The 25,427-nt window shown below is 37.6% G+C and overlaps 1 protein-coding gene and 1 long non-coding RNA gene across 3 annotated transcripts in view; one reads left to right on the forward strand and one right to left on the reverse strand.

Annotated features, from left to right (window-relative positions):
* The window catches only part of Pkhd1l1 (PKHD1 like 1), a 156,537-nt gene that overhangs the window by 116,527 nt on the left and 14,583 nt on the right, over positions 1-25,427 (forward strand). The window contains exons 61-71 of the mRNA XM_052747754.1: positions 714-843; positions 2,240-2,361; positions 4,347-4,437; positions 9,601-9,749; positions 9,832-9,954; positions 10,912-11,023; positions 11,104-11,220; positions 13,487-13,652; positions 16,003-16,235; positions 16,440-16,607; positions 25,025-25,182. Coding sequence (XP_052603714.1) covers positions 714-843; positions 2,240-2,361; positions 4,347-4,437; positions 9,601-9,749; positions 9,832-9,954; positions 10,912-11,023; positions 11,104-11,220; positions 13,487-13,652; positions 16,003-16,235; positions 16,440-16,607; positions 25,025-25,182 — 1,569 coding nt within the window. The remainder of the gene's footprint in view (positions 1-713; positions 844-2,239; positions 2,362-4,346; positions 4,438-9,600; positions 9,750-9,831; positions 9,955-10,911; positions 11,024-11,103; positions 11,221-13,486; positions 13,653-16,002; positions 16,236-16,439; positions 16,608-25,024; positions 25,183-25,427) is intronic.
* Positions 1-25,427, reverse strand: part of LOC128116484 (uncharacterized) — a 126,893-nt gene that overhangs the window by 65,788 nt on the left and 35,678 nt on the right. The gene's annotated exons all lie outside the window — the stretch shown is intronic.

Genomic DNA, 25,427 nt, shown 5'->3' on the forward strand with positions numbered 1-25,427 from the left:
TGATATGGCTCATCAGGTATAAAAGCTTTTCACTGAGCTGACAAACCTGAGTTCAATTCCAGAACCTACATGGTGGATGGAGAAAAACAACTCCCAAAGCTGTCCTCTGACTTTGAGGCATGTGCTACAACACACACACACACATACACACACACACACACACACACACACACACACACACACACAGAGAGAGAGAGAGAGAGAGAGAGAGAGAGAGAGAGAGAGAGAGAGAGAGAGAGAGAGGAGAGAGAGTAAATAAACAAATAAATAATTACAAATTTTTTTTTTTTATATTTGAAACCTCTGACCTATTCACTGACTCATTCCTATCAACATCTGGATTATGATTCTTGCCTGAAGTGTCACTATTAATTTTTAAAAATCACTACTAACAATTCAATTGTTATATAAAACAGTTTTTATCACATTAGCATTTTAAAGGTAATAATAGAAATATGAACAAACAGAAAAAGCTCTTGAGAAAATTTTAATCTCCATTTAAGATGGCCATATGTTTTTTACTTTATTTAATCATAAATGCATGACATGAAAATCTTCCATAATTAAAAGACTATAAGGAAATCATCTCTTCTAAGTAAGAATATGTGTATGTGATCAAGGCTTGCTTATTAAAAATCACTTAATTAAAATTTTTCTCTAAATGCATTTGGATTCTATTATAAAAATGTTCATCTATTCAAAATATTCCCTAGATTCAAGAACATGGTTTGTCTTATGTCCGAGGCTGTGCGTTTCATCACGGCTTCTCCCCGGCAATTGGTGTGTTTGGGACAGATGGACTGGACATAGATGACAACATCATCCACTTTACAGTTGGAGAAGGTAATATAATGATATTTTGGTTCACATAGTGCATCCTTCTGAGGCAATCTTACTGTAAACTCTATAGTTAGCTTGCTTAGTTGATCTTTCTGTGAGAGTACAAATGGTCTGTCTGTACTGTCCAATAAGACAATTACTAAGTCACATGTGGTTAATTAGCCTCTGAATTGTAGCTAGTGCAGTTGTGGAAATAAATTTGTATTTTAATTTTACTTAGTTATATTTAATTTACATCCAAATAGCCACCAATGGCTATGACTGTACTATCACACAGCAGAGACCTGAACCTAAAGTGAATTATCAAATCATTTATCTTTTCAATTACTGTGAGTTAGGCTGGAAAGATACCTCAGTAGTTACAAACATTTGTTGCTCTTGAAGAGGACCCAGGTTGGATTCCTACCACCAACAAGGTGGCTCACAACTATCCCTAACTCCAGATTCAGGAGATCTGATACCCTATTCTGATTTCTGCAGGCACCAGGAATATATGTGGCGCACATCCATACATACAGTCAAAAACATTATAAACATAAAATAATCTAAAAAATTTAGTTACTATGACTTTATAATACGTTTTAGATGTATTCATTATTCAGTGTGTATATGGTGTGAACAGGAAGGGGGCATCCGTGCCATAGCATGCATGTGGAGGTTAAAGGACAACTTTGACTTGATCACAACAATCTGTTGACTGTTTCCACTAGTATATAGGTTCCAGGGATGGAACTTGGGTAGCCAGGATTTGAGGCAAGCATGTTTACCCACTGACCCACTGAGCCTACTGAATTAGGATATGACCTTTAAGATATTCCTCACATATCAATCATAAAGATTATCCACATGTAAGGTTATCTTGATTAAAAATTATACACAATATGAGTATGTTTCTTTCATTTCTATCATATGAAGTATACTGCAAACTTATTTAATGTACACAAAAGACATGCATATATTTATTAAAATCTGAAGAAACCCATAAGTCAACTGATTTAACAAGTATCTAGAACAGTGGTCCTCACCTTCCTAATGCTGTGACCCTTCAACACAGTTCTTTATGTTGAGGTGACCCCCAACCAAAAAATTATTTTCATTGTTACTTCATAGCTGTAATTTTGCTGTTTGGGATCATAATGTAAATATCTGATATGCAACCCTTATGAAAGAATCATTCATTCTCAACAGGGTTACAACCTATGGATTGAGAACCACTGATCTAGAAGATTCTAATTCAGCAAGTCCATTATAAGAGTAAAGTTCACTACCGAAAAGACAGGGGACCCTGTCTAAGTCTCAAACTAGAAAAAAAAAATAACTTTGCAGAAACAATAAAAGACATTACACATAGTGTTTATTACTAAATGAACAAGTCTTTTGCTCTCTTTTAAAAATACAGGTATAAGAATATGGGGGGATGCCAACAGAGTACGGGGAAATTTGGTTACACTTTCAGTTTGGCCAGGAACCTACCAGAACAGAAAAGACTTGAGTTCAACACTTTGGCATGCAGCAATTGAGGTAAGGAGAACACCCTTCTAATTGCAAATAATTGTAACATTAACATCAATTCTGTGAAAGTTGTAACTTCTCAAAATTGAGTAGGATTTCTTCCTTAGGTATTGATGATCTGTTAAAGCAAATTAGTTCAAAAAGTGAATGAACTTTCTTAAAAATTATTTTTTATTTGAGAATTTCATGGGCATCTACAATTTATTTTTATCACTCCTATCTCCTACTCTTATCAGAACTCTCTCTACATAGCCTTCTCCCAACTTTATATCCTTTTCCTATCTTTTTTATAGCCCACTAAGTCCAATTAGTGCGGCCTTTGTGCTCATGGGTGTTTGGCAATCCGCTGGAGCATGGACAACCTACTAGGAACCACACTCTCAGAAAAAAAAATGGCCTTCCTGCTCTAGCAATCATTAATTGTCAATATCTCCTCAGCTGGGGTGGAGCCTCATAAGCCCTCATCTTCTCCAGTATGGAATGTTGACTAGTTTGATCTTGTGAAGATTTTGTGGGTTCATGGGTAGAATGGCCCTGTCATCTCCATAAGACACTACTTTATAGCATCCTCGTTGGCTTTTACAATCTTTTGAGCCCCTCTTGCATCATATTCTCTGAGTCTTGGGGACATGTGATGTGATATAGATGTCCAATTGAGGACTGAATGAACTTTGAAAAATATATTATGAATTATGTATGCTATTGGGTTTGTTGTTGATGATGGGGTGTGTGTGTGTGTGTGTGTGTGTGTGTGTGTGTGTGTGTGTGTGTTCAGGCTTTCTACTCATGCTTATTAGTTTAAACAATTATCTTTCTGTCTTTCTTCTCCAATGTTATTCATCATTTTTAAGTTCCATTATGGACCTTCTCTGCTATTATTAGACTGAGCATCTTGTGGACATTCAATGCAAGACTGCTTATATTTATTAAGGATTACTCATTTTATCCTTATTTCCCATGAAGTTCTTTACAATTACTGCAGTATATTTTAGGTATAGAGTAAGACTTCAAACAGGAAAATGGAAATTACAGGAGGTTTAGACAAAAGTCAACTTCCCCTTTAGTTTATTTACCTTTAATAACGTAATGGGAATGAGTTTTATAATAGCCTGTTTTTGGAAGATGAGATAAGGATTAAGTTTTGCTATTGTGTTACCACTAACTATTTTAAGGAAAAATCTAAAAGCAGGAACATAGCACACATGTGCAAGGTAAAAATATTCTCTTTTTTATCTATTTATAGATGTTAAAGTGCAATCAAAGATCAATTCCAAAGCTATAAAGTTATCCATAGGACAACTTCAAAAAAAAGTATCACAGCTTAAAACTAATTGTCTAATATGCTTCAAAGAGTGAAGGAGTTTTTGCTTTTGTTTATGCTAATACTGCTTTGTTAATACTATGAGAAGTAGCTAAAACTTCCATGATCCATACTTTCATTTTCCTTGACTTTGACTCAGCTCATATGGTAAAACTGAATACTAATTACTATTACTTGAACTAACCAGGTCTTTGATGAGAGCAGATGTTACTAAACTAATCAGTATCACCACTGAATCTTGCACTTCCTTGTAATGGACTCAGATATTTTTCTTTTAATGAATCAGTTAAATTGACAATAAATTGTAACAAAAAAAACCTTCCTATAGTTTTGGACTTTGGCCTAGTGCTTATAAAATTTTAACCACATCTGTGACTAAATTAAGAAGCAACCTCTATGGTGCATCTTTCCAATGAAGAACTTAAGAACTTAACATGAGACTTAATATTTAACTCATTGTTACAGAACTGGCATATAAAGCATTGAGTACAACCTCCATCACCACTAAATGAAAATCGTGATTTCATTTGTAATATATATTTGAATGGGATGAGTTATAATTAAAGCAAAATACTGAATAAAGATTTTTCCACACATGTTGTCAAATATACTTATGTTCTTGCATAATAGTGTACTTGACTAACCCTAAGCATTTTATTTGTTCCCATGCCAGATAAACAGAGGGACAAATACAGTCTTACAAAATAACGTGGTTGCTGGATTTGGAAGGGTAGGATACCGCATTGATGGTGAACCATGCTCAAGTGAGTCCTTTAACATAGAATTACCAAAACTAGTGAAAAACTTGTCCAAATCATGAAAATGAGTGATTATTATTTGTCATTTTGATATATAGTATCTCCTCCTTTTAAAGACTAAAAAAGCTGCATGGTTTCAGAAGCACCCAGTCTAACAGATAGTTCCACTTGTTATGAGTGTGTGTGTGTGTGTGTGTGTGTGTGTGTGTGTGTGTGTGTGTGTGTGTGCTACTGGGGATTGATGCAGGGTCTTGTGAATCCTGGGCAAGGGCTCTATCACTGAGTTCTATATACACCCCTGGATCCACTTTGAAGGAACCCTTTTCTTTCTAGTGTTACAATGCCCAAATTCCGATGGCTACATCAGTTCTTGATTCAGTGGGTGTTAGAAGAGTGAGGACCTTGTTCCACTTCCACTCTATCCAGACCAGCATGGTATTTAAATTTACATAGACAAACTGTGCTGAACATACAAAGAAAATTTGTGGAAGGCATAAGCAAGGGAGCAGGGTGACTTAGAATTCATAATTACACAATTTTATAGTTTTTTTTTTTTACTTTTTAAACATATCCATAAATTATTGCCAGATCATAAAGGAAAATAAGAGCTGGAAAGATAGAGGATAAAACACTTGCCACGCAAGCATAATGCCCAGAGTTTAGATTCCCGGGATCCACAGAAAGGGCATTCTAGAAGCAATTATTTTTGTTTGTGCTTTAACAAATAAAGCTTGCCTGAAGGTCAGAGGGCAGAGCTAGCCACTAGTTAACCATAGAGGCCAGGCAGTGGTGGCACACATCTTTAATCCCACCACTTGGGAGGAGGAAGCAGGAAGATCAGGAGTTCAAGGCCACCCTGGACTACATGAGATTGACTAGTCTAAAAGAGAAACAGAGACAGGAGGTGGAGGCTCACTGCTTTAATTCCAGCACTTGGGATCTCATGCCTTTAATTCCAGCACTAGGGAGGTGGAGACAGGAAGTGATATGACTGGGCAGAGAGAGGAGTATAAGGCAGGAGGAGATAGGCGCTTACCCCTTTTCAGGCTGAGGAGTTGGCAGGGTAATAGGTGGGTGTGGTTTGCTCCTTTGTCTCTCTGATCTCCAGGAAAGCTTTATTTGTTAGAGCACAAACAAAATATCACCACCCAAAGTGCTTAGCTAGTCTGTCAAAATCAGCAAGTTCTGCATTCAAATGAGAGATCCCACTTAAATATAATGTGGAGAATGATGAAGGAAGATATCCAGTGTCATCCTCTGACCTCCACACACATACACACATGCACCCATACAAATGGAAATGTTCACACACACACACATATCGGGGATCATGGGGTCTGGGAAGAATCTACAACCAGTAGATAATTAATCTTTGATGAAAAGAAATGAATCTATGTACACGAGACTCCTAGTTCATACACTTTATTAATTCTGTGATAGTTCTCTCTCTACATAGCTTCTATTCTGCTCTCATGTCTAGCTCCTTTCTTGCTTTATTTCTCTATATTTATCTACTGTCCCCTCTAGGTTCTACCTTAATTCCTTCATCTAGTTCTGGTCTTTCTAGGTTCTCATCTATTTAGTTCTTTTCCCTATCAGCTCCTCTCCTGTCGCCTTCTCTCTCATCTGGCTCTTCCTCATCTTGTTCTTCTCCATCTGGCTCTTCCTCATCTTCCATCTCATTCCTCTAGTCTTCTCTTTTAGCCCTTCAATCTAGTTCTTCCCCATCTCAGTTTGTTCCTCCCAAGTTCTTACCCATCTAGTTCTTCCATTCTCTTTTCTCTTCTCCGACTCTCTGTGCCCTGGAAGTCCTGGTATATAAAGCCAGACTTCCAGGGTCAAACGGAGGGGTGATAAGAATCACATTGAGAGGCAATAACCATTAATTATCATTTGCAACCCCAAAGGGAAGTGACCAATGGGGAAATGAATTAACTAAAGGCTGAATTCAGGTAATATCTAAGAAGAGGGCTCTTATGTGTTCAACTATAATCTTAAACGTGATTGGTAGAAAATGTTAAGAATCTATAAGTTGCTAGGTCAATGGGAGAAAATAAAACTGTCTTCTTTTTTCCTGTGGCTCCTATCTGTCCAAGCTATCTGCCATTTTTCTGCAGGGTGGGGGAAAGTGTGCTCAGTCGCTAGGCAACCTGTGTACAGCTAGATGCCTCTGGTGATAGTTAAAGGGAGATCTTTGGAAAGGAGGAAGTAAGGCTTAATTGGCACATCTGCCAGGCCTTCTCAAACAGGTAGCCTGGATGCTTAAGTCTGTTCTTAGAGAATACAGAGGTATCTCTGATAAAGTACTCTCCTCCATCTGGGGATGGACCTGGCCGGATGCTGCTAATGATGATAATTACAAGGAGGCTTGAACTGGGGTTCTGGCTGAGCATAGCTGTCAGCACAGAAGGTTATCCAAATATTCCTAGAAGTGGTTAGATAAGGAGTTAGAGGTCTATAAAGTTAGTAAGGCTGTAAGAAAGGAGGGTCCAAGCTAAATTGTGTAAAGCTACTACTTAACGCCCACCTCTCCTAGGTGGTGTCTCCTTGTGGAATTTACCTTAAGTCAGGAGACTTGCCTGTGGGCTGCTATCATTGTTAGTCCTTGAAAGTTGGATGCCCCCCTGGGCGGTGTCTCCTTGTGGAATTTAAATCAGGAGACTTACAAGTGGGCTGTTGTCATTGTTATCCTTGGAAGTTGGGCGCCCACCTGGGTGGTGTTTCCTGTAGTCCTTGAAAGTGGCTAAGGGAGATAATCTGATTCCAGAGAAAGCCTTTCCTGAGGCTGTTCTCCAAATACCTGGAATGTGTATGTCCAGAGAGTAATCAGTCCACACTGTTAGTCCTTCTTAGGGAAAAGTCAATTGGGAAAACTATGAAGGCATACATGATTTTCATAACAGAATACAGCTGATATATAACAAGCCAAGTAACACCAAAAACTCCTTGGGATTTGGCTTCCTCTGGAGGAATTCCCTGATCCCTCCAGGTAGTGACTTTGCCATAACCAGCTGAGTTCTTATGATATATTCCTGCGGCCCGCAGTACACACACACACACACACACACACACACACACACACACACACACACACACACATACACACACACTGACGGGGATGGGGAAGAATGGAGGGATAAATTATAAAGTTTCTACTTCACCCTTAGAAACTGAAAGAATATTAAAGAAAATGGATTTTTATCTGAAAATTTATTCTATTTAGTGCTGCTTCTGTTTCACTGGAGCATTATTTATAACAGCTTCAAGGAAAAAAAACCTGTATATTTACCATAAAGCTTAGCTGCTCTGCCAATATTCTAGTTAGTTATTTTTAAGATTATATAAATCAGTATTTTCTGTTAATTCAAAAACTATTTGATTCAAGTCAATTTTATTCTTGCCCCAAACACATTACATTTAACTGATTCCTTGATACATGGTCTTATTAGATATTTTTAAGTCTCCAGCAGCTCTGAGTAGCTTTTCTTTGACATGCCAAAAACTTAAAACTATAAATTTTCTAAAACTTCTATAAAGTTGTTCCTATGGCTTTTTGTAAAATCAAAATATAATCCTTGGATACAAATATTTACTAGTAAAGTGTGATGATACATAAATACATTTTTCACTGACTGTTGATATCACTAGATGAGACTGTTTGTGCGGAAAGCCTACAGGCTAGAGAGATGGCTCAGCTGTGACTAGCACTGCCCGCTTCCTTTTCCAGAGGGCTCAGGTTCAATTTCCAGCACCAACACTGGCTGCTCACAACTGTCTGTAACTCCAGTTCCAGGCAATCTGATACCTTCTTCCGGCCTCTGTGCACACCAGGCACACAAGTTATCACAGGCAAACATTCAGCCTAGACACCCATGTACATAAAGTAAAACAAATTTTTCAAATGAATGGAACAAAGACACTAAAATTTAAAAAGCATTTGTATTTTTAGCAATGGAAATATAAAACGCAAAAGAGGAAAGGGGGCTTACGTTCCTATACAGGGAAGGGGATGGTGGCCCATGTGGATCCAAAGAAGGGGCTATCTCTTTCAAGGGGCTTCACTATGTAGGAACAGGGAATGTAAACAGACTCTTTTGGAGAAACAAACTCAAGCCAAGCCCAGAAAGACGAGAAATAAATGGTACAACTCAAAGGATTAAAAAGGAGGGGAGTGAATGGAAGCAGGGAGGAATCAGATATCAGGGGACCTTAGTGAGATCATCCTAAGTGCAATTTAGGAAGGACACTGCTTGTTGAATATACTTCTTCCAATGTATTAAGGTCATTGATCCAATTTGGACTTAAGTAAGACTTCCATTAAAATCTTCTTCAATTATGTAGTATATCAATAATGAGTATAATGTTCTTCGTAGAGAGAATTTGTACTTGTTTGGGTTATTTAAGTTGATTTTAAGATAATCCTAAACTAGAGATTAAAACTGTTTACATACATGGAAATTGAGGTTCAAAGAGATTAAACAGCTTTCCCAAACTCATGTATACATCACTCCAAAATGCATTTAAGGAACACTCTCTGAATCTGATGATGGATGAGGCAGACATGGTGGCTTCTCCCCTGAACCTAACTTTCTAGAAGAGAGGAAAGATAATTTACCAGATATCTACCAAGTGGTAACATTTGAATTGCAATGGAAGTGGACTGGAGTGTTATTGTGAATTAAAGGTTCAGTAACAGCCTTTTAAGAAAGTGACTCTTTAAAATGACATGGCCAGAAAACACATTTTTAAAAAAAGATGGGATGGAGATGAATTTTATACATGCAAATCATTGCATTTCAAGCTTATACTTGTTTTAATCTAAACTTCATGCTCTTTCAAATAAAATCCATGCTTGTTTTAAATGAATACAATAATTAGGGGAGTTAATAGTGTAAGTGGCTATACAATTTGCCGGTGACTCTACAATTATTCTGAGTAATAAAAGGCAAATTAGATGAAGGAATGCCAAGCCCCCTCCCCCCCAAAAAAACATAGCAGATTCATTAAGATATCATCACATTAAAACTCACATTGAGAATATATATATGTATGTATATATATATATATATATATATACATATATATAAAATCTTTAACCAATAGTGATGATTAAAACTATAAAACATTCCTTGTAATTTTAAATTTCTGATTTCATATTTGTTTTTCAAGGTCAGGCTAATTCCATAGAAAACTGGTTTGACAATGAAGCCCATGGGGGATTGTATGGCATCTACATGAACCAGGATGGCCTTCCTGGATGTTCTCTTATACAAGGATTTACCATTTGGACATGCTGGGATTATGGAATTTATTTCCAGGTGAATATTATTGAAGGTGGTGATGGCTTGTTTTCTCTTAGGCTCACTCTTAGCACTGTATAAACCTCAGCTTGTATTACAGACTGCAGAGAGTGTGAACATCTACAATGTGACCCTGGTGAACAATGGGATGGCCATTTTCTCAATGATCTACATGCCACCTTCTGTGTCTCACAAGATTTCTAGTAAAACAGTAACAATTAAGGTAAGCTATGGATAAGGATAAAGAGTGACAGGGAGGAAACCAAAATTCTTAAAGGTCTCAGGAGAATAATGTCCTGGGTGCCTCTCTGACCAGTCCATGCCTTTGAGATCACACAGACACACTTTCTCCTGACCACTCTGCCTTCTGCTCTTTCTTATCGACATCATCTGTGACAGTTCACTGCAATTTCATCCCCTCCATCAAGGTTTTCCTGAAACAGCAGAGATGCTAATGGCACTCCCTCCACTTTGTATTTCTTCTATTTCTGGAAAGGTCCATATTTCTATCATCACAGAAACAGAACATTCCATTTAATATAATTATTTGCATGCATAATATATAATCATGCTTATAAATATTTGCATGAAAGCAAACATAATTATTTCTCATTCCTCTTTCTATCATCAGTCTCAAATTTGTTCCCTGAGATCTTTGTTTAATGAACAATCTACTTCTGAAAATTTTAGATGGTATTTTGCTGCCATACAGTTCTGCTGTGGGATGGTCTGTATGTCATATGTGTTGCTAATTGGTCAATGAATAAATCACTGATTGGTCAGTGGCCAGGCAGGAAGTATAGGCGGGACTAACAGAGAGGAGAATGGAGAGAACAGGAAGCTGGGTGAGGGAAACACTGCCAGCCGCCATCAGGACAAGGAAGATGTAAAGTACCGGTAAGCCACAAGCCACGTGGCAAGGTATAGATTAATAGAAATGGATTAATTTAAGCTGTAAGAACAGTTAGCAAGAAGCCTGCCACAGCCATACAGTTTGTAACCAATATAAGTCTCTGTGTTTACTTGGTCGGGTCTGAGCGTCTGTGGGACTGGCAGGTGAGAGAGATTTGTCCTGACTGTGGGCCAGGCAGGAAAACTCAAGCTACACAGTTCAGTATGATTATGTTTTCTTTTAGGAAAAGTGAGTGTTGATATTGTCTTATTTGACTGTCTTTGACAGAACTCATTAATTGTTGGAAGTAGCCCTGAATTTAACTGCTCTGATGTCCTAACTGATGACAATCCTGATGTAGAACTTACCTCTGCACATCGAAGTTCTAGACCTCCCTCAGGTAAAACTTTGGAATCCTACTGTTGGTTTTAATGTATATGCATATGCATCTTCAGTTAACTTATTTCTTTTTACTAAAAGGTGGGAGAAGTGGGATTTGTTGGCCGACGTTTGCTTCAGCTCATAACATGGCACCTCGGAAGCCCCATGCAGGAATCATGAGTTACAATGCAATCAGTGGCCTTCTGGATGTGTCAGGCAAGTTTAGATATAGTCTTTCACAAATCTACTCAATTTCTATAGGAATATGTAAAACACCTATTAGTTAATAATGCCTCATGGTCAGTAGAATGTAGTTAAGCTGATTTCCATAGTGATCTGATGAATATGTTTTAATAATTTATTTATTTTTATTTTATGTGCTTTGGTGTTTTGCCTGCATTTGTGTCTATGTGAAGAAGGTGTCAGATCCCCTGGAACTGGAGTTACAGACAGTTGTGGGCAGCTGTGTGGATGCTGGGAATTGAACTCTGGTGCTCTGGAAGAGCAGTCAGTACTTTTAGCCTATGAGCCATCTCTCCAGCCTCTACTGAATGTATTTTAATGACAATAAAAGAAATAATATTTTAAAATCCATTTCAAGAATGGTTCTTTAGCGAAATGCATACATGTATATGTGTGCATTGTATGTGTGTGAGATGAATGTGCATTAGTATGTGGGTGTGAGTGAGGGCACATGTGAAGAAGGCCAGGGCAGGATGTTTCTCATCCTCTATCATTCACTGTCTTATTGCCTTGGGACATGAAAGTTCACTGTCTGAGCTGGCTATCCAGGAGGCTCACAGGACCTGCTTGTCTCTGACCCCTCAAGACATGTACAGTCATGTTTGGCCTTTTACATGGGTTCTAAGGATTCAAACTGAGGTTTTCATACTTGCAGACCAACCACTCTTACCCACTGAGCCATTTCCCTAGACCCCTAACTTTTACATACTGAAGAATAATATTTAATATTTCTTATAGAAAACAGAAAAATACTGACATAGGGATTTAATATTAATTTGCATAATTTGCAATAGGCCCCTTTGGCTGCTTCTAACCAATCAGTTAAGTCACTTAGTGCTGACTCGAGTCTGTGTATGTGTACTTCTCTCCCATTTCACTATAATAACATATTAGAGACAACCAAAACTCTAACCAACCACAGGAGCCATCTGAATTCATTATTTTATCACATTATATCTCAGGGCCACTGCATCTGTCAGCTGTTTAGATCAGACTCCCTAGAGGTAGACTAAGAAGTGGAATTTTTTGGAAAGTGATTTGTTCAAAGTATGCTTTCAGGAAAAAGGACATTGAAAGGAAGGTTAAGAGGAAGGAACCCAGCAAGTATATGGGTTCACTGGGGTCCAGTTTCCACCTGATCATCCAGAGAGCGGTGGCAGCCAAATTTCACCCCATATTTTTTCCTGGCAGTCTTTCTTGACTCCTTTTGGTCAGGCCTGGCTATGCGTGTATCAGCAGTTGATGAGTAGTGTCAATTCTTAAGGCAAGGATGCCATAAGTGGTCAAGAGAATTTCTATGGAAATGATAAAGCTGTTACTGCTTTGCAGGTAACACTTAAAGGAAGAGCTAAAGTTGAGCTCACTGGCTTAATAAAGATCTAGGCGAGGTACCAACAGTATCTATCACTGCATCTTATTTCTACATATTTATGTTATTATTCATGCACAGAATTTCTTAAGATAAAATATATTTAATAAATGTAATAGAAAAACTTATTTAAGAATTTTTAAATGACCGTTACGTTATTGAATTTTAAGTATGATTTAAAATATTAAGTCTTTTATTCAATCCAGCCTGAGTTACATAATATAAACAGAGAGTGAAAACTTGAAGAGTTTTAAACAATTTTTAGCACAGAATCAGTGGATTTACTATTTGGACTTTGTTTAGCTAAGTAATTCTTTAGGTATTGTCCCCTGGGCATTTTCACTGGGTTTATAGGTTGAATTATGGTTTATAGGTTTATATGTCCCCTGGTTTATAGGTTGAATTTAGGCTGGCTGGTTAGATAGAAATAGCCTTACTTCTTTCTATAGAATTTGATGCCTGTTGACTATTGCTGGGCACTAGCTATGGTGATGGGAATGATAGAGATAGAGCCATGTGTGTCCTAGGCTTACTTACACATTGAAAGTTATAGAATTCCAAGAAGCACCAAGACTACTATGCCTAATATAAAAGCATCATCCAAATGTCTTCTTATGCCACAGTTAATACTGTCCTATTATTTAAACCAAGTGTCATAACCAAATCTAGGGAAAATGTGGGAGAGAATTACCCAGTCATTCAGATATTGTTGCAGTCATTTATCATAAATAGTGGGAGATGCTTTTGCCATACCAACCCAGAATTCCATGTTCTAGGCAGTGAGAAAAAAATACGTATTGGGTGAAATGATTCTGGTCTTAACTATTTCTCCAAAGAAGGCTAATCACTTTTATATTATTTATGTTTTAGGTTCAACGTTTGTTGGATTTAAGGATGTTTGTTCAGGAGAAACTAATGTGATATTCATTACTAATCCTCTAAACGAAGATCTACAGCATCCAATTCATGTAAAGAATGTACAACTGGTTGATACTATTGAACAATCTAAAGTATTTATACATAGACCTGACATAAGGTATCATTATGAAAAATCATATTCTTTATTAACGTTCTGTTCTCTATCCCCTATTAAATATCTGAAAGGGTTACTATATTAAAATAACTACTACTATCTAGAAAACAGTAGTATTCACAGATATTCAGACTTTAATAATATAAATTTAAGCATTCTCAGTTGTTTCAAGAACTGAACTTTACTGTATGTATTCTCACTCTATTTTCCATGCACCATTAGTAACATCATCATTAAATGCAAAGCATGGAGATGCAGGCTTCATCTGCTTTCCACATTAATGTTTTTCCATCAATCATCATTAAGGGATAAGAGATATCTCTGTATCACTTCATTTTATTATGTTTTGTAACCTGTTGTTTTCCAAATATCCTACACAGGCATTCCAAAAATGTGCTCAGGAACAACACATTATAATTACATAATTACATAGAAACTTAGACCTGAGACCATTTCTGATTAGTTAATGTCAAAACATTTCCAAAAAAAAAATGATTCCATAGATTTGAGGTCATAGAAGAATCTAGTCAACTCATGATATTTTTATAGGACTTCTAAAACAGGAATTTAGGTGTAAGATGATATTAGAGAAAAGAAATATTCTGTCAAAACTATTTGGCCAGTTTACAGAGACTAAAAGGAGCAACGCTCTATAACTTAGTGGGTATTTCTCCCAGAAAAACACAGTATTCCACAAATAGCTCGACTTCATATGATTTGATTTTGATGACAGCCCAACATTTACTTGTTTAATCAATTTTGAACAGTGGTAGTTTTATTTAACAGAGCTACTTCCTACTAAACAATTTATATCTGCTATTTAGTGGTCATTGAATTCTTCAGATTTCAGGTATAATTTTAATGTCTAGGTCATGGAGACTGTATTTCTTCTAGTTTTGTTTGCAGTGGATATTGTTGGTAATCTTCCAGATCTTCCTTGCCAAGGAGTGCACTCAGCCTTCAAAGACTCTAAATGTTGGTCAATAACAGCTATGGGTGCCTTTTCACATTTGCTATCATAGAAATCCCTGCATTACAAATAGTTATTATCACCCTTGCAACCCAGGGAAATGATTGACTGATTCTGGAGAATAAGGCTGCCCCACCCTCACTCAATGCAGTTCACTTTCCAAAACCTGTCATAAAATCAGAATGATGCTTGTCTGAAGACCACAGTCAGGCATGCTCTGTGTTGCTTCTCTCCCTTGGTTTTGAGAGGTACCCTTCAACAACTCACAAAAATCTACCTTTTGAGGCTCTTGGGAACTTGAATGAAGACAGCACACACAGCTACCCAGTTTGAGGGCCCCTGAGCACTTTACTTACAGATTTGCCTACAAAAGCACCCTACACATACTTGAATATAAAAAACACATGAACCACTAAAATATTTATTGAAATTCTCTCAAGCATATGTATTATAGCAAGAGATAACTGATAGTATTTCTCTTATGACAAAATAATCTTAGAGGCATACTTTACTATATACATCATAGCAATTCTAAGTACACAGTATATGATTTAAATGGGTGATATATTACATATTCAGCAGCCTTTCATTATTATATCTGAGGACAATCAATTAACACTGCAAGTAACAGAAGATGAAGCCAATATACCATTTTAGGTTAAACCATGGAGACATTTACAATATAGTTACTTAAAGAGCCGGGAGGTGGTGGCGCATGCCTTTAATCTCAGCACTTAGGAGGCAGAGCCAGGAGGATCTCTGTGAGTTTGAGTCTAGCCTGGTCTACAGAGCGAGATCCATGACAGGCACCAAAACTACACAGAGAAACCCTGTCTCAAAAAACCAAAAAAAAAAAAAAAATGGTTACTAGGATGTAACAGAAGGATCACAATCCAAGTTTATCTGTATATGCAAAGACAAGAGTCTTTAAGATTATATAGCAGCTTTGAGTCTAAGATACCAGGTAGGAAAGTGAAAAAGACAACTATTATTAATTATTTATATTATTTTGTAGTAAGTATTTATCATTTGTCGAGATAAGAAGGGTGAGAAAATTAACAAAGACTACTTGGCCAACATAGAGATTTCCATCCTGTTACAACAGACTAAATGTCCATCTGATGTATAGAGAAATGTTAGTGTATTGTGAACAACACACAAAAATCAAATCTATGATTATACAAAACATAGAATACCAACATATAGTTCTAAGTATATCTCCAACATGTGCAACTTGTCATTTTGAAAGACTAATAAATAACAAATAAACACCATGAAAGAAATCACTCTTTGTTGCAATGCTAATTGCATAAGCTACTTTGTTCCACTAGGAATATGACTCAATCAGCAACCTCAGTCATTCATTTTGCCTTTTCTTCCCAGTAAAGTGAACCCATCTGATTGTGTGGACATGGTTTGTGATGCCAAAAGAAAATCCTTCCTTAGAGACATGGACGGTTCCTTTCTGGGCAATTCTGGGTCAGTGATCCCTCAAGCAGAGTATGAGTGGGATGGAAACAGCCGACTAGGAATTGGAGATTATCGAATCCCTAAGGCAATGCTCACATTCTTGAATGGAAGTAGAATTCCTGTCACCGAGAAAGCACCTTATAAAGGTTTGTTGTTCTAATAATATAATAATAATTCTATTATTAAACCTCAAGTTAATGGAACAAAGTTCATTTTTTCTCAAGAATTGGATGATGAACCAATAGCTTGTTGGCTCCGCTTATTGATCCTATATACAAGATAAAGACAACAGAAAGAAATTTTGCAGAGATTTCCTATCATTTCTAAAATACTAATACAAATGTTTCTAGGGATTATTAGAGACACAACCTGTAAATACATCCCAGCATGGCAGAGCTATCAGTGTTCTGGACTGGAATATGCAATGATGGTTATAGAAAGCCTAGATTCTGACACAGAAACACGAAGACTTTCCCCAGTGGCCATCATGAGCAATGGTTTTGTTGACCTCATTAATGGTAAGTGTTCAGTGTAAGTGAACCTGAGTTAGTAAAAGCATTTCATTAATGCATAGACCTTCCTGAATAATTATTTACATATAAAATTAACAAGCATAAAGGCTTCTTTGCCTTCCATATTTAAGAAATATCTGTGTGCAAGAGTGAGATATAACTTAGCAGTTCTCCATCCAGGAAAGCCAGGACATTTATTACATATTGAGTACTTGAAGGAAGAGGAAGAAGAGGAGATGAAGAGGAAAAGAGCCAAAGCAAAGGAAAAGAAGGAGAAAAGTTATTCCTGTAAAGACTCTCACACCTTTATTGATAAGGATATATAAGTATTTTGAGGAAAACGATTGGCCTGAACATCTTCAAAAATACACTTTGCCTTATAAAAATTAAAAGCAAGCTTAATAATGTGTTATTCAGAATATTTAAGAAGGGTATTGAGGGCCTCTCATCTTCATTCTATGAATTTTTGAATGTATTTTGTGGCTAATAGAGGTTGTTTATATAAGCACATAGCTTATCCCTTTGACATTTGAGAAGAATTCCTCAGGTTCTGAGTCTAGGCTCTTCCCATTCTGGTCCTAGATAGCTGGATACAAATAGGAAGAAATGGTTTCCATAGAGATTCAGATCGACTTTGGAGACCAAGAGGTTTTCAATTAATAAGATGAACTTCTAAAAGTTACCAAAAACACAGGACAGGGATTCATGTATATCCCCAAAGAGCACTGGGCTCAAATGCTAGTTTGTCAGCAAGCTTAGCACGGAAGAGGAACTGAACAAGGACCACACAAATTTCCATGCTCTAGCTGTGCAGACGTGGTGTCAAAAACAGTCTAGGAGTCAACTAAATGGCCGTTATTTCACAGAATCTGCTTTTAAAAGCCTGTGAAAGAAACAGAAGACACTGAATGAGAGAAAGCTGGAAGTTCCTTGATTTCTGGCTTTCCTCACTTAGCTCCTGTAGCAAGCAATCAATGTAAAAGACTGCCTTTGGGTTCTAAAAGCAGAGGATATGGGAATAATCAGAGAAGTCAGTGAATAATGGTGAAGTGGAAAAGAAGTTTTCAAATTGCCTTATTTTTGGTTTTATTTTATTATTAAGAAAATTTCTATTCATTTCACATACCAACCATAGATTCCCCTCTCCTCCCTCCTCCGGCCCATCAGCCTTTGCCCCCCCGAACCCGCCCCTCATTCCCACCTCCTCCAAGGCAAGGTCTCCCATGGGGTGTCAGCAGAGCCTGGTACATTCAGTTGAGGCAGGTCCAAGCCCCTCCCCCCTGCACGAAGACTGCACAAGGTGTCCCACCATAGGCACTGGGCTCCAAAAAAGCCTGCTCATGCACCAGGAACGGATCCCAATCCCACTGCCTGGGGGCCCCCTAAACAGTTCAAGCTAAACAACTGTCTCACCTATCCAGAGGGCCTAGTCCAGTCCCATGGGGGCTGCACAGCTATTGGTCCACAGTTCATGCATCTCTGTACATTTTCCCATCATGATTTTTCCCCCTGAGGTTCTTTTTTTTTTTTTTTCATTTTACAATATAATTTAGTTCTACATATCAGCCACGGATTCCTTCCCATCATGATTTTGATGCCCCTTGCTCATAGAATCCCTCCTCTCTCTCATCGATTGGACTCTTAGAGCTCATCCTGGCACCCAGCCATGGATCTCTGCCTCTGCTTCCATCAGTTACTGGATGAGGCTCTATGATGAGAGTTAAGGTATTCACTAATCTGATTACTAGAGTAGGCCAGTTCAGGCATCCTCTCGGCTATTGCTAGTAGTCTAACATGGGGTCATCCTTGTGGATTCCTGGGAACTTCCCTAGCATCCTGATTCTCCCTGTTCCCATGATGTCTTCATTTATCGCCGTGTCTCTTTCTTTGTTCTTCCATTCTGTCCATGTTCAAGCTCTAACCTTCTGTTCCCTTATATTCTCATCCCCCATCCCTTGCCTTCCATTACTCACCTTCAACCCCAGTTTGCTTATATAGATCTCATCTATTTCTCCTTCGCTGGGTTATCTATGCATCACTCTTAGGGTCCTCCTTTTTAGCTAGATTCTCTAGAGCTGTAGGTTGTAGTCTGGTTACCCTTTGCTTTACATCTAGTATCTACTTATGCATGAGTATGTAGCTGAATTTTTCTTGTGTCCTGCCCAGTCCGCAGCTTTTCTCAGTTCTGTCTTCACATCTTGCTTCCTCTGTGTCTGGCTGACTACTCCTGACTCAGCCTTCCTGTTCCCAGAATTCTCTCTCTTTGTCCCACCTATACTTCCTGCCTGGCTACTAGCCAATCAGCACTTTATTTATTAACCAATCAGAGCAACACATTAACAGCATACAGAGTGATATCCACAGTGTGAGTACATACCGTGTTTGTTCTGAGTCTGGATGCCTCACTCAGGATGATATTTTCTAGTTCCATCCATTTGCCTGCAAATTTCATGATATCATTGTTTTTTACTGCTGAGTAGTAATCAATTGTGTATATGTGCCACATTTCCTTTATCTATTCTTTGGTTGAGGGGCATCTAGGTTGTTTTCAGGTCCTGGCTTTTACAAATAATGCTGCTGTGAACATAGTTGAGCATGTGTCCTTGTGGTATGATTGAGCATTCCTTGGGTATATGCCCAAGACTGGTTTATAGTGGATCTTGAGGAAGTTTGATTCCCAATTTTCTGAGAAACTGCCATACTGATTTCCAAAGTGGCTGTACAAGTTTGCTTTCCCACCAACAGTGGAAGAGTGTTCCCCTTGTTTCACATGCTCTCCAACATAAGCTGTTTTCAGTGTTTTTGATCATAGCCATTCTGACAAGTGTGAGATGGAATCTCAGAATCGTTTTGATTTGCATTTCCTTGATGACTAAGGATATTGAGCAATTCCTTAAATGTCTTTCAGCCATTTGAGATTCTTCTGTTGAGAATTCTGTTTAGCTCTGTAGCCCATTTTTTAATTGGATTGTTTAGTATTCTGATGTCCAGTTTCTTGAATTCTTCATATATTTTAGAGACCAACCCTCTATCAGATGTGGGGATGGTGAAGATGTTTTCCCATTCTGTAGGCTGCCATTTTGCCCTTTATCCTACAAAAGCTTCTCAGTTTCGAGAGGTCCCATTTATTAATTGTTGCTCTCAGTGTTTGTGCTACTGGTGTTATATTTAGGAAGTAGTCTTCTGTGCCAATGTGTTCAAGACTACTTCTATTTTCTCTTCTATCAGGTTCAGTGCAACTGGATTTATGTTGAGGTCTTTGATCCACTTGGACTTGAGTTTTGTGCATGGTGACAGATATGGATCTATTTGCAATCGTCTACATGTTGATATCCAGTTATGCCAGCACCATTTGTTGAAAATGCTTTCTTTTTTCCGTTGTACAGTTTTGGCTTCTTTGTCAAAAATCAGGTGTTCATAGGTGTGTGGGTTAATATCAGGGTCTTCAATTTGATTCTATTGGTCCACATGTCAGTTTTTATATCAGTACCAAACTGTTTTTATTACTATAATCTCTATAGTAGAGCTTGAGGTCAGGAATGGTGACGCCTCCAGAGGTTGCCTTTATAGTACAGGCTTCTTTTAGTTATCCTGGGTTTTTTGTTTTTCCATATGAAGTTGAGTATTGTTCTTTCCAGGTCTGTGAAGAGCTTTGTTGGGATTTGAATGGGGATTGCATTGAATCTGTAGATTGCTTTTGGTAAGATTGCTATTTTTACTATATTAATCCTACCTATCCATGAACATGGGAAATCTTTCCATTTTCTGTATCTTCTTCAATTTCTTTCTTCAGAGATTTAAAGTACATATCATACAGGTCTTTCACTTGGTTAGTTAGCACTATCCCAAGGTATTTTATATTATTTGTGGCTATTGCAATGGGTGATGTTTCTCTGATTTCTTTCTCAGCCCATTTATCATTTGTGTATAGGAGGGCTACCTATATTTTTTGAGTTAATCTTGTATCCTGCCACATTACTGAAGGAGTTTATCTGCTATAGTTGTTCCCTGGTAGAATTTTTGGTGTCACTTATGTATACTATCATATTGTCTGCAAATAGTGAAAGTTTGACTTCTTCCTTTCCAATTTGTATCCCCTTGATCTCCTTTTGTTGTTTTATTGCTCTAGCTAGAACTTCAAGTACTATATTGAATAGATATGGGGAAAGTGGACAGCCTTGTCTTGCTCCTGATTTTAGTGGGATCGCTTCAAGTTTCTCTCCATTTAATTTTATGTTGGCTGTTGGCTTGCTGTAAATTGCTTCTATTATGTTTAGGTATGTTCCTTGTATTCCTAATCTCGCTAGAACCTTTATCATAAAGGGGTGTTGGATTTTGTCAAAGGTTTTTTCAGCATCTAATGAGATGATTATGTGGTTTTTTCTTTCAGATTGTTTATATGGTGTATTACATTGACAGATTTTCATATGTTGAACCATCTTTGCATCCTTGGGATAAAGCCTACTTGGTCATGGTGGATAATTTTTTGATGTGTTCTTAGATTTGATTTGCCAATATTTTATTGAGTATTTTTGCATCAATGTTCATGAGGGAGATTGGTCTGTATTTCTCTTTCTTTTGTTGCATCTTTGTGTGGTTTGGGTGTCAGAGTGTGTTTCTTGTATGCAGCAGAAGGATAGATCTTGTTTTTGTATCCATTCGGTTAGCCTGTGTCTTTTTTTTTAGTTGAATTGCGTCCATTGCTATTAATGGATATTAATGACCAGTGATTGTTAATTCCTGTTAATTTTTTTTGGTAGTAGTGTTATATGTTTCCTTTCTTTGATATTTGTTGGTATGGGATTATCTATTCCCCGTGTTTTCATGGGTGTATCTAACTTCCTTAGGTTGGGTTTTTCCTTCTAGTGCTTTCTGTAGTGCTGGATTTGTGGATCGATATTGTTTAAATCTGGTTTTATCTTGGGATATTTTGTTTACTCCATCTATGGCGGTTGAGAGTTTTCCTGGGTATAATAGTCTGGGTTGGCATCCATGGTCTCTTCATGTTTGCATAACGTCTGTCCAGGACTTTCTTGCTTTTAGAGTCTCCATTGAGAAGTCAGGTGTTATTCTGATGGGTCTGCCTTTATATGTTACTTGGGCTTTTTCCTTTCCAGCTCTTAATATTTTTTTTCTTTATTGTATATGTTTAGTGGCTTGATTATTATGTGTCGAGGAGACCTTTTTTTTTATCCAGTCTATTTGGTGTTCTGTAAGCTTCTTGTATCTTCATAGGCATGTCCTTCTTTAGGTTGGGAAAGTTTTCTTCTATGATTTTTGTTGAATATATTTTCTGTGCCTTTGAGTTGGTATTCTTCTCCTTCTTTTATCCCTATTATTCTTAGGTTTTGTCTTTTCAAGGTATCCCAAATTTCCTGGATGTTTTGTATTATGACTTTGTTGGCTTTAGTGTTTTCTTTGACTGATGAATCTATTTCCTCTACTTTATCTTCAGTGCCAGAGATTCTCTCTTCCATCTCTTGCATTCTGTTGGTTATGCTTGCATCTGTAGGTCCTGTTCATTTACTCAGATTTTCCATTTACAGTGTTCCCTCAGTTTGTGTCTTCTTTATTGCCTCTAATTCAGTTTTCACCTGTTTAATTGCTTTTTCTTAGCTTTCTTTAAGGAATTCATTGATTTCTTCCAATTTTTTGTTTCTCTTTTCTTCAATTTCTTTAAGGGAATTTTTCATTTCCTCTTTAAAGGCCTCTATCATCTTCTTAAAGTAATTTTTAAGGTCAATTTCTTCTTCTTCTGCGTTGGGATGTTCAAGTCTTGCTGATGTAGAACCACTAGGTTCTCATGGTGCCATATTGGCATTTATGTTATTGACTGTATTTTTGCACTGGTGTCTACACATCTCTTCCTCCACTCAGTGCAAGCAATGTCTGTTTCTGAGGGAGCCTCTCTTGGTCCAATTGACACTCTTGGTCCAATGGGAGTTCTTGGTCCAATTGTGCTGATGGACTCTGTGTCTCAGGGAGAAGCTCTTAGTCCAACTGGCAATTGGTGCTGATGGACGATGGTGAGTGAGTTTGAGAGGTGTGGGGCTTGTAGATTACAGGGTCTGTTGGGGGATGGTGGTAGTCCGACCTACCTGCAGGAGATCTGCCTGCTAGCCTGAAACTGGGACTGCAATGGGTGGTGGGGTGGGGGCACAATGTTGTGCCCCTAGGCCCAAAGACTAGAGGCTGGGGTGTTCAGCTATAAGAACAAAGACTCATCTGTTAGTCCAATTGGTGCTGGTGGGCTTTGTCTCAGGGAGTAGCTGCAGTCTCGGAGGGTGTCAAATTGTCCTATTTTTGTAATGGAGAGATATCATTATATTTATTTTTATATTTACGTCTTCTGACAGGAAGGATAAGTTTTCCACTTAATGTATGACACATCATTTCTTTTATAAATGTATTTAAATTTGACAGTGTTGATCAATTTAAAAAGTCTACTGAAGGTGATACTAGTGTGGAAAAAAACATGGAAGTTTTATGAAAATCATGTTGGCTTGGTGAAAAATACAGTAAAAATTACTGAATATCACTAGAGTTTCCTTTCAAATCTTAATGTGAATTTTTATGTCTTTTTAATATCTTTTTACTTTAAATTTTTTATTTTATATACATTTTTGTAGTTTTCTTTTTAAAGCCCACAAAGAAGATATATTTAAAGTAGGATTTATATTTGTGTGCTAAGTGATAAGGTTACATTCTCCTTGAAATTTAGAAGTTCATATTGATTTAAAATTTGATTGAAATTCAGTTATAAATATTAATGAGGTTTCTAAGTGAGCCAGAAAATTCATTGTACTTAATGAAGAAATCCATCAGGAGATTTTATCAGTCATGTCTCATGTTGTTTTTATTGAAATAAAACAGAGAAGTTTGCTGTGAAAGCCATGGTGTACTCATTCTGAAAATGTCTAGACTCTAGGAGAAAATCATCTGCTGTGTCTTAGCTTTTCAGAGGATCTACTTGATGATAGAGTAGACTAAGATGATTTTAGTTCATTAATCATGTCTACTCTTCAGTGGTGCCAATGCTACTAACAAAAGTTTACTAAGTTACTATTACTATAAGAAAATAATAAAGACTTAATCCAAACAAACTTGTTAGCTGGCTCTTACAGGGCAAGACAGATAAATATCTTGCTACAGAGTGAGTTCAAGGCTAAACTGGACAACTTAGTGAAATTCTGCCTCAAAATAAAACATATAAAGGGTTAAGGAAACAGTTCAGAGGCAGGATTCCTGACTAACATGCATGAGCCCTGAGGTTGAATCTCTACAGCTCCAAATCAAACGTGTTGTGCAATTTATGGATTGACTAATAAACAAATGAGCCAGTGGCCAAAAAACATGAATGAATCTTGTTTAGGAATACAATGTCCATTCTTTGCTGGCAGGCTCCATCTTAGTAAAAGAGGTAGATTATAGCACATTTCCTAGAAAACAACTCCAGAAAGCTGACGAGTCTTGACCATATTACATTAGTGTCACATACAAATATATCACACAAATCCTGGTTAATGTTATGCCCAGATTGGGACCCCAAAGATAACCACCACAGACCTTAGGTACAGAATGCAATAGCATGGTTTATTTCTGTTATTTACAAGCCACGGGCAGGGAAGCTCGATCCAAAGCACTCACTCGTAGTCGTGAGGTCAGGAGGAACTTGCTTTTTCTTTGTGTGGCTAGCTTTTTAAAGGCAAAAACCACAAGCCCTTCAGGGGGTTTGGGGGAGTTTTGCATGGGTGCAACTTGGATTGGTTTATTTTTATCTCTGTTCTCTCTTAATTGGGTGAGGGTATGTAAACTTTGAATTTACTGGTTGGTGGTTACAATTTATTACTTTGGGGGCAGTCCAGCACAAGTCCCAGGCTTTGTCCTTGAGCCACCATGGGGGCTGGCTGGCCAAGCACGTACTGCATGTAACTCTAAGTTGGTGAGGGGCCCCAGAGAGTAAACATCTGGCTGAACTTTGAGCAGTCATAGTACATGCAGAAAGGGAGCTACTGCAAGGATTATGTCTTTTGTTCATGGCCCTCCCAGAAACTGCTTGCTCAAGTCTCAGGAAACTGAAATTGAGGCCTGATCTCTGAGAGAAGACTGAGCAGCCTGTTATGGCATCTGCTTGGTCCTTTCAGTTAACACATTGTTATCTCTTTAACCCCAATCAGTATGAAAGTAAGGATAATAGGAGCAAGTTGCTTCTCTGCCTTCCATTTCAAGCCAAAGTGTGAGAATCACCTTAGAAGTCTGGGTAGACAGCGGATGAATAATGGATTTAAATGCTGAGCTTGTATCTGAACTAAACCCTTGCAATTTACTTTAAGTATAATGATTCTTCATGTTTTGTGGGGGGGCGGGGGGAGGACAAGCATTCATGAAATAAGAACATGGAGTATGATATTGCATGGATTTAGGCCCACAGGACCATGGCTGGTGTGCTGGTTATACATGCCAAAGAAGATTGTCCCTGTTCCATGGCATAGTGGCTCTGAACAAAATGTATGAGGTTTACTTCACTGGGACAAGTCCTCAGAATCTTCGGCTAATGTTGCTTAATGTTGAACATAATAAGGTGAGCCTAGATAGAAATAATGCCTTAAAGGTTGTCATAGTTACACACTGCTAGCAATTAACTCTCATTCCTACCTTCTCTAATTTTGTCATCCTTCTAACTCATTTGAAAAGATTCATTAGTGTAGTATTGAAAATACTATTAATCTGGATAGGTTTTCTCTTTTTGAAAGAATGTGTATGTACCAAATACCTCCTTCCAATATGCATTGATTCCTGAGCTCCATATATGAAGGCTGACAGTGA

Source organism: Peromyscus californicus, unplaced genomic scaffold (genome assembly GCF_007827085.1).
Source record: "Peromyscus californicus insignis strain IS unplaced genomic scaffold, ASM782708v3 Scaffold_20__1_contigs__length_68692818, whole genome shotgun sequence".
NCBI classification, from domain to species: Eukaryota; Metazoa; Chordata; class Mammalia; order Rodentia; family Cricetidae; genus Peromyscus; species Peromyscus californicus.